The sequence below is a fragment of the Condylostylus longicornis genome, unplaced genomic scaffold (genome assembly GCF_029603195.1).
Source record: "Condylostylus longicornis isolate FDR11 unplaced genomic scaffold, ASM2960319v2 ptg000013l, whole genome shotgun sequence".
NCBI classification, from domain to species: Eukaryota; Metazoa; Arthropoda; class Insecta; order Diptera; family Dolichopodidae; genus Condylostylus; species Condylostylus longicornis.
The window spans coordinates 17485996-17502639 of NW_026577982.1; the positions used below are offsets into that span (position 1 = coordinate 17485996).

The 16644-nt window shown below is 24.1% G+C and overlaps 1 protein-coding gene across 2 annotated transcripts in view; it reads left to right on the plus strand.

Annotated features, from left to right (window-relative positions):
- LOC129605368 (homeotic protein ocelliless) overlaps positions 1 to 16644 on the plus strand; it is a 64741-nt gene that overhangs the window by 18252 nt on the left and 29845 nt on the right. Inside the window, exon 2 of one of the 2 annotated variants that reach the window (XM_055515079.1) lies at positions 12024 to 12260. In XM_055515079.1, the coding sequence (XP_055371054.1) occupies positions 12080 to 12260 (181 nt within the window). In that variant the 5' untranslated portion in view covers positions 12024 to 12079. The remainder of the gene's footprint in view (positions 1 to 12023; positions 12261 to 16644) is intronic. The other variant, XM_055515080.1, reaches the window with a different exon arrangement.

A 16644-nucleotide genomic window follows, 5' to 3' on the forward strand; every position in this document is an offset into this window, starting at 1 on the left:
TTACCAAAAATTTTCTTTATTTCACTTAAGACACTGAGGCTTTTAAACGATTGAATTAATAAGAAAATTACAAAAAATAAAAAATACTACTAGTCTAAATTATGACTTAAAACGGTTGGAAAGCTTATAAACACTCTTTAACACACGAATATAGAAATTGGTCATAGAATAGAAATAACTTTAAATTAGTTTTTTTTATTTAAATAAATTATATAAGTAATTTATATGATAATATTAAAAATCGTTATAAAATAGACAAAATACTTAAATATTAACAATGTAACAAATCAACATCATTTATTTTCAATAATAAATAAAATTTCAAAAGAAAAGATGAACAAATTTTTGCTACCGTTTTTGTTCAAAAAAAAAAAATATATAGATATATAAAAGTGTGTATGTTAAAATTATGAATAAAATTTATAAATAAAAAAATTAAAATATATAAAATTTAATTGGAAATGAATAAAAATTATATAAAAACAATAAAATGTTGAATTTTATTGCATTTCACATAATTGTCAAAATTTTATAACAAAAGATTTAAAACAAAAGACTTGAACGAGAAACTTTTATTTTCCTTAATAATTTTGATTTTTTTTTTATTTTTTTATTTTTTTGTTAACCGAATTTTTCATGGTTGTTCTATTAGATAATGTGTTATAATTACCCTATTTTTGTAGTAAAATTAATAAATTTATATTCATTTTATATACATACAAATTTTTTTGTCAGAAATTCAAAGTACACATTTTATTTTCGATCTCAACATAAACTTCTGTCGATGATTCTATTGTTAAGTGTTGCAAACTTTGTAAACTTTTCTAGCACTTTAAAAAAATACTTTAAATCTCAGCAAAAATCATTTGTATTCAAATAAATTCTTGCATGGCCTCTTACCTCTTCTTCTTCATCTCATAGTATTTTGTATGAATTTTTTTATTGTTACAAGAATAGTTTGCGTCAGAACATAATTTATAACAATTGTATTACTCATTTAGCCAAATATTTTATAATGGCACGTACAATAATTACTAGATTGGCAACATTTTCAACACTATATTGTGATAGAATAAATTTTATTTTTTAACTCATCGAAATTCAATTAAATTTTATTCATAAATAATTCATAACAGTATTTTTTTCTAATCAGAAAAAGTTGTATTATAAATTAGCAAAAAAAAAAAGAAGAATAAAAAATTTAGAGAAGAAAACTTTTAATCAATAATATTGGTGACATCCATTAAGTATAGATATATCAATAAATTTTTTTTCATTTCTTGAATATTAATTAATTACTTACTATTAGTTTAAAAACTTAAAAATAAGCGATTTAGTCATGCCTTTTATAACACAAAACAAATTGTGAAGATATTTATTGTGAATTATATTTTGAAATAGTAAAATCGAGAACATCTGTGTTGTCGGAATTTGAAACCTATATAAAAAAGAAGAAAAGGTTTGTAAAAAAATACGATAATGTTAAAGAAAACTTAATAAGAATTTTTATGTGCGGGCTCATAAAAAAATTAAATTTTTGTTGATTGTTATTATGTTCTGATTTCATTTTTTCAAGAAAATGTTTCTGATTAAATAAAAGAATTTACAAAATTTTTTAGTAAATATTTATGTATATATATGTAGAAAATATATAACATGATTATTTTAAATTTTTTATCTCATGTTGTGATTAAAACCGCGAAAACCAATTTGTTAAATTCTACTGGAACATATAAAGAAAATTTTCTACAAAACCATACAATAGATTTCTTAAATTCCTAAATTTTAAAATCTTCCCCTTTTTTTTTAGAATTTTAGAGTAAGTAATACCAACCATATTTTTTTTTGACATAAAAACCAATCACACTGTGGGATATCAAAAGGAGATGTTATTCGGAATATCGTCGGTAGGATGTTAAAATTTTAATTTTTTAATATTTAAATGTGTGAAAAAAATTATGAAAATTAATGATTTTTGAAATTAATAATTACTCACGGTAAATTAAAAAAAATTTACATTTAATTTCATTATAACTAAATGTAAATTTAATTGTATGGGGAGTTAAAATAATTTATATTTCAATACTAATTTTTTAAGAAACCGTAATTGAAAGAAAATCTTAATTAAAAAAATGTTAATTGAACAGGAAAACTAGCATTTTCTCTTTAATAATATAATAAACGAAATGTAGACTTATTGAAAGAAATGGGGGAAAAATGGGAGAAAATATTCTTTAGAAATATTTCTATTTTTTAGGTGTTACCGAATCTATAATCAAGTAACTATATATTAACATGTTAACTCACGACTTCTCCACTGCAAACATAGTGCTTTTGTTTTCGTAAAACTTTGTGGTTGGTAATATATAATTAAACAATAATTGTTTAAGTAAGTAACAAAATTTTATAGAAGATAGAATTTCTTAATTATTGACAAATAAAAATTTAATAATTAATGATAAATTTACACACGTAGTTTGTTATATAACAACATTCAACACCAAAATAATTGCCTATGTAAAATATAATATAAGACTGTTAAAATTAGGGCACTTGTTTAAAATAAAACTGATATGATTGCTGTTTAAAAATTTCGTGTAAAATTAAACATTTGCTTCATTTTCTAACTGTTCATGCGTCCAAAAAAATTTAAAAAAAAATTGCTTATTAGTTTCACTCTGTTCGTGCGTCCTTATTTTCGAAAAAAATATGTTTCATATCATATGTTGAAAAACAAGTTTTTACATATCTTCCCCTTTCTACAAGGTATAGCCCTTCATAGACATAAAAATTGCATTTTTTAACTACTTATTTTAAAGAAACTATAAACCTTTTTTAAAATTTTTGAAAAATATTTATTTTCTTTGCAAAAAGTAGAAAAAAATTTTTCTTGAATGCTACGTTCAAAAAAACTCAAATTATGAAAAGACACCGATATTGCAGTGGTGGCAGTGGCAACACTTTGAAATTTATCACAAATTTGAGTTAATAATAATAAGAGTGGAATGTGTTTTTTTGCGTTTTTGTTGCTTTTTTGATTTTTTAATAATAATATTTTTATTTACAAATTTAACTTAAGCATCTACAAATTCGCGATATACATAGATTATGAGATTATTTAAATATTTTTTTGTGAATTTTAACTCTTTTTTGATCTTTAGGAAGTCCTTAGTTTCTTGTTATTGAATCCTTAGTATTTTATTTTCTTTTTTTTTATGAACTCCTGGGTTGTTTTGTTCAATCTCTCTTTTTTTTAGAATTTTTTTATTGTTCTTATCTTGAAAAGGGTCTCAAAAGATTCCGCATGACATTTTTTGTTACTAATTTAAAAAAAAATCGATTGTAAAACAAAAAAGAAAAACCACAAATGTTTGCAAAAAATATTTTGTTTTTTATGTATGGCCAGAGCTCAAGAAAATATTAAAGAGAAAATGAAATAAAAATTAATTGCATCGCATTGTGCTCCAAAAACAAAACCAAAAAAAAATATTTCGATGGCCAACTATGTGGTAAATTTAAAGCGTAACAAACGATTTAAATATTTTTATAGTATGATGATGATGATGATGGTGATGATGATATGTAAATTATCCACATATTTGAGTAAAGAAAGATGCCAGATTGTAAGAATAAACGAATGAGTGTGTGTTTATTCAAATTCTTTTTCTCTCATATACATATGTTTATGTACATATGTTCTTCTTGTTTTGGAATCAGAATCAAATCCAGAAGCTCTTTTGTTTGTTCATAAATTTATGGATTAGTTTGGTTTGCTGTATTTTGTTCGTACTATAAAATTTTTCTTGAAAGAATTTCCTATGTCAATTGAAAGTTTTCCGTTTTTAATTCTTTTTTAACATTTTTGTTTTCAGTCTTTAAGAATTTTAATGAAAAGAATTTTAAATTTTTTTTTGAAAGCTTAAAGGTCTTAAACTTAAAACTAGCAAGAATATTCTTTCTGTTTTGATTTTTTTTTTAAGAAATGAAAAACTTAATTAAAAATTATGGGATTATTTTGCATAATATTAATAATAATTATTAATAACTCTTTTTTCTGCTTCTTTATACAAAGAACTTTATAAAGAAATACTTTTAAATCGAATTTCCGAAATTGAAAGAGAAAATTTTTGTATAAAAATGTTGACAAAAACTCCATGGCTCTTACATAATATGAAATATTTTGAATTTCTTTTTTTCTTTTTTAGTACAAATTTTGAAGAGTTTTTATCGGAATTTTTATTATTTTATTAATAAATTTAAAAATATGTTCAATATTTTTTTAAATTAGATAATAAATTTCTTAAAGTTGATCAGATGAATTTGAAAAAAAAAAAATTATTTTCATGAGTCATGTTTTTTGGACGAAGCTATCTATATTAATGATTTTATCAATTGGGGCCTTTTTTCAACTAAAAAAAAAATTTGAATTTTTCATTAGGAAATTTAAAAAGCGTAAAGGAAATAAAAGAAATTTCTCAAAAACCAAGTTAATATTTTTATTTGGGAATGAAATTTTTTAAACAAAAATTTCTAATTCTTAAGTTTAAATTTTTGCGGTACAACAACTTTTCATAATACTTACATAATAAATCGTAGGTGTTCGAAAATTCGTGATTCGATGATAAATAGTGGATAGTGGAACTGCTCGATAAAATAACGAGATTAAAATTCTGCAATAACCATACTAAGAAATGCACGTGGATATGGTAAAATGCATCGCAAATCCCAATATCTCTGTTTTGTTGAATGAGTGCGGGTTTAAAAGTTTGGTATTCCACAAAGTTTTAGTTCAATTTGCTCAAAAATCACAACAGAAAATTATAATCTGTAACTCTTATTTATTATTTAAAATTGGATGTGAAAAAATTCAATGAAAACTTCTTTATTTAAAAGATTTTTATAAGCAACCAGGCACAGAAGCTACTATAAAAGTTATCAATGAAGCCCAAAACGGAAATATGTGTGCGTATTGGTATATGTCTTAAGTATATTCCGCATAATTACACAAGATAAATATTTTCAAGAGCTTATTTAACAATGACTTGATTTATTAGGTTTTCATACAAAATTCTACCGGACAATTGCAATAACAAGTCCTCGGTATTACAAAATTTCTTTTTGTTTTTTATCAGCCACTATTCATTGGGATATGTTTATGTTACTTGCATGTACAAATGTGCGGCTTCCACTTTTTCTTTCTAAAGATTTTTTTATGTATGACATGATGAGTTTAAATATTGACAAATTATGTAATTATATTCTCACCTATTTCTTTTTGTAAAAAGGTATGTAATTACTAAAATAAATTTTTAAGAGAAATACAAATAGAAGTTCATACAAAAACAATGTAATTATTGTTATGTCATACGCAGTGTACACAATTCTAACTGCGTATTAAGCATAACAGTTGCACAATAACCTATAATTATAGTACTTAAACAATTACAAAAAACGATGATCATCTTTTCTTTTTAAATTAGTACCACAGAAATTTTAAACAAAAGTGATCTAGATCTTAACACAATTCAATTTTCGATTATCATAAGCTCCACACCACGCCGAGGAATAAGTTTTCTTAAAGAATACTAAAAAAATTTGAAATCACAAAATGAATCAATGTGTGTGTGTGTATTTATATATATGGGTAAAAGTAATCATATTGATCATTAGAACATTCGTCGGTCCTTTTGAGTGGATTAATTTTTTTTTGTATTTTCTTACTTTGTTAATTTCTTTGAATGCCGGAGCATCTATGTTCATATATATACCAAAATATTCTAAAGGAATTTCAGAAATTTCTATTTTTCTCTTCTTCTTCAAAACCTTTAGATTATTTTGTTTATATTATTGTTATTACAGTTGCTTCGAAATGATTTATAGATCATAGTCTTTATAATAACATTTTTAAATGTGATACAAATTGAACTCTTTTTCTTGGTCTGCTTTTTTTTCATTTAATAAGCATTGATCAAGAATGAATGAAGCCAGAAACGAATTTTTGTTATTTATTTTACAGTAGCAACATTGGTGTTGTTGCAGCATCTTTTCTTTTGCACAGAGGATTAAAAATATAAAGTAGGTGTATTTCGTATACTTGCCTTTGATTTTCAATCAAAACTTTTTCGTTACTATAAAAAGTATCATCACTATGATACTGATAATTGTTGCAGTGTAGGGTAATGTCTATATAAATATTGCCCATATCCATTATTCCGTTTGCTTAAACAATACTAGAAGATTAATAATAAAATTTAAAAAAAAAGTCCTTTTTTTTGAGGTGAAAAGAAAATTAGTTTACTTAGGTGCTTTCTAATTATTCGAAATTATCTATAGGTACATTTGAAATTTCTCAGAAAAAGGACTTAAAATCAAAATAAAAATAGAGAGAGTATTATTAAAAAGGATAACAACAGGACAGCAAAAGAAAAAAAAATAGGTTAATCCCTTTTATTTTCTTGATTCTTTTTTATTTTATTATTATTAAGGTCTAGGATTAATATGACAAAAATTTTGTATTGTTCATAAGGTCGTAGTCATAAGAATTTAGCAATTTTTTTTTATTTATTATCTTTTTCCGAAATATTTTGCAATTTCCAGACTAAGTTCAATGATAAATTCATATTTTGTTTATACCTATCGATATAATGCTACTTGCTGTATTGCTGTAAATTCTAAGGCTGAACGAAGAAATTTTCTAACAGTCCATTTCATATAAGTTGTGTTTATTTTTATTTTACATCGGGACTGACATTTGTTATGAAAACAATATAATTTTATGAAATGTTTTTTAATTATTGTGATGACATTTTGTGACATTCTGACCGTTTCAAATTCGAGACTAGTTTACGTTTTTTGATTAAAATTCTTTATAAATTAAAACATGTTTGGGTTCTCAAATTGTCTGTCATCGATTCATATTCAAACATTAAAAACATTTGATAAAAATTAATATAATTGTTTTTTGCTGTAGAAAAATTTCTTAACAGATTCACTTTTACAAAATTGCACATACATTTTTACCACTTAATAACACAAAAAATATTTATACAAAATACTCAAATTACTATGACTTTATTTTATATTCAATATCTTTTTACTGTTTGAAATTATAATCTTTCAAAATTAGTGGTACTCTAAACATACATAATGTTTTAAACTCTACATCTCTTAATATTGTTTACCCTGAGTTTGTAGACCAGATTTTTTTTTCTAGACATGTGAGCATTTCCGTTTCATAGCCTGAATGAATTTTACTTGTGATTAAACTTAAAAAATCAAATTTAAAGTTATTGATTGCTTCAAATCACCTTTGCACAAAAACACATTTTTCATATACATAGTTAAAAATGAAAATTAGAATTTCAATATATTTTTCTGCATATAATTTCAATAACGGTATTTTCATGTTTTTTGAATTTTTAATACATATATTAAATTTTATAAAAAAAAAACAGTTTCCAGCTTGGTTTTGACAAATCACAAAGTGTCAAATTTCAACTTTAAAATAATCAACTCTTGTTTAAATAAAAAAAATCGGGTATAACTTTAACATAAAAATATTAAATTTTTTTAAAGTCTTTAAAATGCTCGAATTTAAAAGAAAAAGGTGTTAAGAAATCAGCAGAGATTGACAGGAATTTAATAACAGCTATCAATTAAGCGGTGACTAACTTGTTTTTTAATTTCATTCATCCATCCATTTTGTATTTCAATTAGTTATTTCGTAACTTTATATAAGTTATAATGAGTTTGTTAAATAATTTATTCATGATTTTATTTTGATTTTCTTATGGTTTAATACTGATGATATACAAATACTTAACTGATAAAATTATAACTATAATTTGTATATTTAACAGTTTAAAAATTATGTTTTGTACAGATTAAAATCACGTAATTATTTTTTAATTTTATTATAAATTCAATCAATGAAAAAATAAAACGAGTTAATTTTGTTTTTGTTAATTTTGAATTTCTAAATTCCGACATTTTGATAAAAACAATTCATCGCTGTATAGTTTACTTGGATCCATATTTTTTCCTCAACAATCGTATACATTCACGAAAACACTACTTTAGAGTTGAAATACGGCGAAAAGCAAATAATTTAGTTATGAAATGGTATAAAATTCGGTGATTATACACTGATTCTTTAATGGCAAGTCTAAGATTTCATCAGGTTATATCCAGTGTAATCTTAATATTAAATTTGATAATATTGAATTTTACGGAATTGCGTCGAACTTGAACTGTGCATAAAAATATATAATTAGTTACTCAGGTAACTGGGTGATTGGTGTAATTTAGGTATTTTGTATAAATATTTTTTGTGTAATTAAGTGGTAAATATGTATGTGTAATTCTGTAAAGAAATTTTTCTAAAACAAAAACTATTATATTAATTTTTATCAGACAGAATTGAAATGGAAACTTATGTGTACAGTTTCTTTTTAAAAATCTGAAAAAAATCGTCACACACCCTTACACAGATCTCTCCTGAACAATGTTAAATATACTTTTAAATGATTTTTTCAAATTGATTATAAAAAATAATTTCTATTTTCTCAATGAATACACAAATATAAAAGACAAAAAAATGTTAAAAAACGTGGCCAAACAATAAAAAATTTTAAACTACAATTCATTCTTTTTATTTTGTTTTAATTAATTTAAAAAGGACAACATTCTCATTTCAAATCCTAGAACATAAAATGTTACCTTTATTCGTGACTGGAACAATGAACTTTTGTAATAAAAAAAAATGTTATAAAAGAAAACGTTGCATTCATGCTTTATTTTTCCTTCATTGTTTTAACACAAACCTTTTTCAGACATGCAGCAGTGGGACTCTTGTGAAATTAAAATTTGTAATTTTATAGAATTAAATTTTTATTATAAGGATCACGTTAGAATATATGAAAACCTTTGTAAGTGCTTTATAAAAATGTTTTGTTGGAAATTTTTTGTTCAATCATTAGGAATTTAAAAATTATGCTTTTATTAAAAAAAACATGTTATCTGGGGCTTAAACTAAATAATTTATGAAAAAATTACATTTTTCTGGTTTAACACGCATGAAATGAGGCTAAATTACAATTTAAAGATTCAGTGTATCATAAATTTTATAAGAAATGATAGTGGTCATACATTTACTATGGTCGCTATGGTTTTTATTAATTTTATCAAATTTTTTGTTAATTATAGTATTTATGTAATTGTATATTCACGAGCTTATGGCAATGTGTACAAACTTAAATTTCAATGAATCAATAAATTTACTTACACTATGATGAAGTTGTTATATAGTTGAAAGTTTAGATAGTTGACATCTTGTTTACCTGTCCCATATTAACTGTCAAATTCAAACAAAATTCATAAATTGATTTCAAAGTTTTTGCTATTTCTCACTCCACTACAATTTTTAACGATTCTCAATGGTTTTTGGTTTTTTAACTTTGTTATAAATTTCGAATTGAAAACAAGAATCCACCCACATCAAGCGAAAAAATTTTTTTTTTTTTCATTTCGTGAAAAAATCCTACCACAATTTTTGACAACAAACTTAAAAAATTAAAAAAAAAATTTTGTAAGAATGACTTGGATTTTTTAAAGTATTTTCTCCTCCTCATTGAAAAATATTGTTCTTTAACATAAATAATCGAGTAAATGCTATAAATTTACTGACTAAAAATAAATCAAATTAAAAAAAAGAATTCAATAAAAAATTTCTTAAACTTAAAAAATGTGACTTTAAAATGAAAATGTCTATAAGTTCCGTACATTTATATATATATTTTTCCATGTCTATAAGTTTGGTTGAAGAACAGAAGTTGTAATAGTTGATACTGCAAATGCATTATTAAAACTACCATCAGAATAAGTGCACAAACTAACCGTTTAATAAAATTATTACCGATTTCAAAAATAGTAGTCCCATAATAATAGAATGACAATTTTTGTTATCTTGCTAATTACCACGTCTTGTAGATTATAAAGTCAACTGCGACAGTAGCGCAAAATATAATTTGATTTTCCAATTAAATTTCCAAATATTAATTGCAAATGATCGAATAAAATTTAACTCTGCTGACAATAAAGAATATTGCAATTTTTCTTGGTGCAAGTTTCTTTAAGACAAAAAATCTTAAAATAAGAGAAATCTTAATTTTGAAATTATTCTTGATTATTTTACTTGTGAAGCTAAGTTTTAAATATATTTATATTAATATGTTCCTATATAAAAGTTGTATGTTTTTTTAAGATTAATAAAATATCATATTGCGTACTATACGAGTACAAGATTATGCCATGGAAGAAAAAACTCAAGCCGCTATATAAGACGCTAAAGAAATTCTAAAAAAGATGCGGTGCAACACTATTGAAAAACGATGTTAAACATACCTACCAATGACGTTACAAATATCTACCTGTAAATAAACTCACGTGTATATTCAGGTAGAAAAATATCAAGTTCTTCATTAGGACATAAAAATTTTTTAATAAACAAAGAATTTACTTCTTATAGAATTTTATGCTTCATGTGCTATTTTTCAATGATTTAATAAAAAATTTATACGCACAAAATTGGGCGTTTTTAATCCACTTAATATAAGAAATATTTCTTAGCAAATTGTATGTGTGTATATTATATTAATTTGAAGTGGGAACACTTCAAACATACAGGAACCTCCTATCTTTTAACACAAAGATTCTGTACTATCTTCTTCATATTATGAAGGTTACAAATCTTATTGTTGTGTTTTTACTTCTTCGAAAATATTTTCGAGTGGAACAAAAGTAAATTTTAATCTTTTATATTTTACATTGTTTTTTGTTCTTATAAACTTGAATTATATTAAGATTTTAAAGGACATTAAGTGCTACTTGATATTTTGTCAATAAATAAATTATAAAATAAAAGATACTTGATACTTTGCTGAAATAAGCAATTAGTGGCACGAGTCAAGAAATCAATATGATGGTATAAATTTCAAAATTTCTGGTACTTAACTCTAAACTACACAGTGATTAGAAATATTTGAAAGTTAATCTGTGAAAAATAACCCAAGTAATTTTTAATTTTAATTAATTACTAAATTTTTTATTCCATTTTTAAAATTATCTGCAAAATTTAAATCCTATATAGTTGATATATTCTACACCTACCCTGTAGTTGATTTAAACACAGAAATTTTTTAAAATAAATATAAAATAATAAAATAATTCAACATATTGAATAATTAAACTGAAATATTCAATTTGAAAAGCGAACTTCTATTTGTTTATCCGAAAAGTTCTTCACAACTATTTGTTGAATTTCTCTGAATTTTCCAAATATTTGAACAATATAGAACGCCACACCAGCATTTTCTAATTTGTGTAAATTTACTTAGCTTCTTACACTATATTTTTATTAAAAAAACGAGTTCCTGGTTTAAGCACAATTATTTGCAAAATCAAATGTTCACAAAATCCAAATATTCCTCTAATTATGGAAAGGTTGATTGCGAAGATATCAATGTATATGAACAGAAAATTTTCTATTTCAATAATTTATTGGTAAACTATTGTTTAGATTTCAGATATTGTTTAGAATTTAATTTTCAAACTTTAGATTATTTTTAAATTGAATTTTTTATTCTCTTATGTTTTGTATTTTTGCGGTTTATTCGCATAATTTGGTTTAGAGCAGCCATAATTGCGAAATGGCTGTACCTTTTGTTGTCGCTGCCTTTATTGTTCATAAAGAAGAGATTAAATCAAAGGAACAAAAAAGGACTAAATTAGAAACACATCTGTGAATTAATCTTATACTTTTTATGTTTTGCAAAAATGAATATTCAATTGATAAAAAGGACGAATATGATGTTTATTCATTACTAAAAACACATTCTAGTTATTACACACTTATGTTTGTCCGCTTAGATTAAAATGTAATATATTTGATAAGACCACCTATTGAAACTATACTTACATATATTTAAATCTATTTAATTTAATTAATTTTTTTATTTCGATTTCAGATATAAAGTGAAAAATAAATCCATTCACAGTGGCTCTCCATTCAACGGAAGCCTTAATGGCTGCTGGATTTTTAAAATCCGGTGACCTCGGACATCATCCACATAGTTATGGTGGTCCACATCCACATCATGCGGTACCGCATGGGCCATTACCGCCTGGTATGCCTATGCCATCTTTAGGACCTTTTGGGCTACCACACGGCCTTGAGGCCGTTGGTTTCTCCCAAGGTATGTGGGGTAAATATTTCCAATTTTTAGCAAACTTTTTATAAATTTAATTCTCGTTTTTTAATGCTAGGCTCTGTAATTTTAAGTTTTAACACTTAATGATATTATATTTTAGATTTAAGTAATATTATTTTTTCAATGACTTTTGATTTTCTAAGTAATTTCTGAGCTATTTTGAATTTTAAGTTGAATTGTACAAAATGTTGGTCGAAAACAATATCTAGTTTAGTAAAATATTTAAAAACATGCTAGAAACAAATTTATATATGTAAGTAATAAATTTTCCTTCAAATATGCGCTTAGATTTCTTTTATTTTTGGAAAAAATTTTTTGCTTTTCCGTCGGTTTTTCATATTTTGTTGATAATTGCATATAACAAGTAAATTGATAGGAAATTAACGCTTTATGCGAGTTAATATTTTAATAATAAAATGCTCTATGTATATAAGGATTTTGGGTTTGACATGCAATTACAATTTAAAATTACAAATTTCGCTGTTAATAGTTTTAAACATTTCCTTTTTAACCGGTTCCTTATAGATGTAATTGTTATATGTTGAAACTTTGGTTGTATGCTTTAAAATTGAATGCCAAAATAAATATAAACGCGATTTTATGGTTGACTTCCTTAAAAATTTTTAACATTTTTTCATTAAGTTAAGTATTTTGCGCGTCTTCAATGTTAAAATTTTAAATACAATTAAAATGTATGACAACCACTAATTGACCTTGCCAAATATCACATTGCCTAATTCTTTAAACAATAAAAAATATATTTTAATAACATTGTACTTAGCAGATTCGATTTTGATCTATACGAATTAAATTATGTATATGCATAAATTTTTTTAATGTTGGAAATAATTTTCCCTAAAATAGCTAAATTATTAAATAATTATTCATGAATTATGTATTATACTTATTTATTTTCTGCTTGGTACCGGATTAAAAATATGTATAGAATTTTCATAATTTTAAATTTATAATGATAAGTAATAATTACTTATTTATCAATAATCGTGTAGCACACCTTTTCTTGAGCATTATTTGTAAGGTAAAAAATTTTATTTTGATTTTGAATATAAATTAATTTTTTTTTGCTTAAAATATTTTTTAAATAATTTTCTTTTATTTCTAAATTGTCAAAAATGAATATTAGTAAAAAAACACGAATACATTTGTGTACCTGTACTTTTAGCCTCTAGCCAATTATCTAATGGTCTAATTGAAAATACTTACAATTCACTTGTTCTAATATTTCCAGTCTAAATGGAGGTGGAACAAAAATATGTTAATAAACTACTTTTTATTTTAGAAAATAATAATTAATGACCAAAATTAATCCACGATCATTTTCTCAATATATCTCATTTCAAATTTCATAAAGAAAAAAATATTCAATAGATAATACCACAAATACAACAAAAACTTCAAATAGACGATTCCGCTATAATGATCCGTTATCTAGATTTGATTAAACTATCTTACAAAACAATTTTCAATTAATGGTCAAACATTTATTTATTTTTTGTTTTGTTTCAAAAAAAAAAAAACATTTTATTATTTTGAATAATTTCTCTAATATCAAATTTCATTTCTTTAATTAAGTTGCGCTTATCCGTAATAAATTAAAAATCTAAACAACTTATTCAAAAAATAAAAGTCTCGTGTTTACTTCAAGAACATTTTTTTTCGATTTTGATTTCGTCAAATACCATCATTATATTATTGATTGTCAGTATTATCCGTCATCAGTCGTCGGTGAAATAAAATCTTCAACCATTAATTTGTTGTTAAAAAATTATATAAGTTTAAGTTAGAAGTCGTAAGTACACCGCTTATTCAAAACTAAAACAAAAAAATTACAAGTGACCCAAATATAAAAATTATACTACAAAAAAATCCCTTCTTCTGAAGTTTTTCTGGCTTTTTTAAATTTAAAATATTGTCATAAAAATATGTATATCAGTAATATCATTTATTTTTATGTATTATATAATAACTCAATTAAGGACAAATAACAGAAGATTGAATATTTTTACATTCTAACATGACTGACACAAGATTCAAGAGTTAAAATAAATTATTCGAAGAGTAAGACAAAGCAACAAAAAATTCAGGTGATATGACTTTTTTTCATAACAAAGTAAAGCGTACGACGTTAAACATAAATTCTCTTAATAATATTGTAAGTGATCCCCCGTCATTATCAATACTTTGTGACATAATGAATAATGGAAAATTTAAGAAGAAAAAATAAAAGAATGAAAACTTGTGGAAAAACAAAAAGAATTTACAAGAAAATTAAAAGTTGTGAACGAATTTTTACTTTTATTGTTTTATTTTATTTATTTAAGGCCGTCGGTCGCATGCTTAATCATACATAATTTAGTTTCCTAAACTTGTCGTGGCACAAAGTACAATGCGGATTACAGTTTTTAATGACCAATGTAGCCAATATTGTTTTAATATAACACAAGACCTGAAATATTTTTTGTTTTCCATGTCGGACTCTAATAAAAAATATTTTCGACGATCGTAAATTCTAAGTACAAAAGGTGTGATAGATACGTACGTACACATGTCCACTGATTATAAAAACAATCAATTTTTAATCAATACAAAATTTTAGGCAAAGAACACCTAAAACAGCAGTCTCCTAAGCATATGCAATTTTTATATATTTACCCACTATTGTGACTGTTAAAACACGACAACAATTTAAAGATTGCAACAAAATTAATTCTAATATTTTAGAATTTTACGTAATTGTAGCAGAAAATACGTCAGAAACTTTTTCCTCATTACATCAACTTCATTTTCGAAATATCCAATATTCTTACCTCACTTACTTATTTTTAATTTTCATTTATATTTCAGTAATTTCACCTTCAAAAATATTTATAAATTTTAAAACTAAAAAAAAAAGCATTATATTTTCCGTAAATAAATTTTAAGAAAGTTGATCATTCATGTTCAACAATGTCACAACTTCAAATCATGAGTAAACGACAACTTTTTGTTTAATTATTTTTCTTTTGACTAATTTGATATTTTTGACTGAAGGCACCAATGAAAAACAAAAAATTCCCATGCCATAATCACTTATGTAGCACACTTACACATAAATGCAATTATATAAAAGTTTTTTGATGAAACAATTTTCTCATAAATATTAATAGCACCGCGCACACTCAAAATTATATACTTATATGTATGTATGAAACTTCAAATGTAAATGAAAAGCAAAACAGCAAAACAACGAAAGTCATTGCAACTCTTTTATCAAAATAAAGAATCGAACAAACAAACGAACCAAAAAAAAAAAGAATATAAACAAGAAGTGATGTATAACGTTACAAAGAATTCATACATAAGTTTTATACAAAAGGCCAACAATAAACAAAGCATAAAAATGTTGAAAAAATTAAGATAAAACTGAGAATAATTACATAAGTACATTAGTTTTATCTTTGTCCTTCATTAAACTTCAGATATTTTCAAGAAAAAATAAAAATTTAATTTTTTATGATATTTTTATTATTTTTAATAATTTTTGTGATAATTTTCGATTATTCAGTACTCGTATTATTGAAACAATCATATTGAGCGACAATAACTCCTCATGGGTGAAGGGGGAATAACGGATAAAGTTTTAACAAAAGTTTTTTTTCTACTAGTAATATTAAAACCAAAGTTGAGGTTTACACCTATTTTCGCCTGATTTCTTATTTACGATGTGCATTTATGTTTGGTGTTTGAAATAATAATTTAAATTTTGAAGTTTAAGTTAGTCTGATGTAAAGCAGCACTTGTTATATACATATAGTCATTTTTGTAAATTGCTATGATTTTTAGGAAATTCAAATATGGCGTAACGTGCTCAAAATAGTCTTAATAATATTGAATTCAAAAATCTGCAACGTATAACAACACAAAAAGCATTTAGAATCAGATATTTAATATTTTAGCAAGAAAATGGTTTAAGAGTTTTCCTTGGTATTTTTTTTATGTCATCCAGGTTATTATTTTCGCAAAATTCTCTCATAAACTATTGAATGCCAACCGCAACTAGTAATTCAAAATTTTACTCAAAAAATTTTTACTTTTTTGCAGCTCCTTTGCGCGTTCTTTTTTTTTTAATTTTGCAAACCTAAATCAATTTGCAATTGAATGCCAATACAGTTCTTGAAAGTGTGGACTTAACAACTCTCTTCTTGACAGTAGGTTAAACATAAGATATTGTAAAATTTTCCATTTATATATTATATTTTTCGCTAATCATTCAACCGTCTGCTAATATACATTATTTGGCAGGTAGAAACTACACCCCATATCCGTGTTGCATATTACGCGGCTAACGGAAGAAATTTATTGTAAAAATTACAAATTT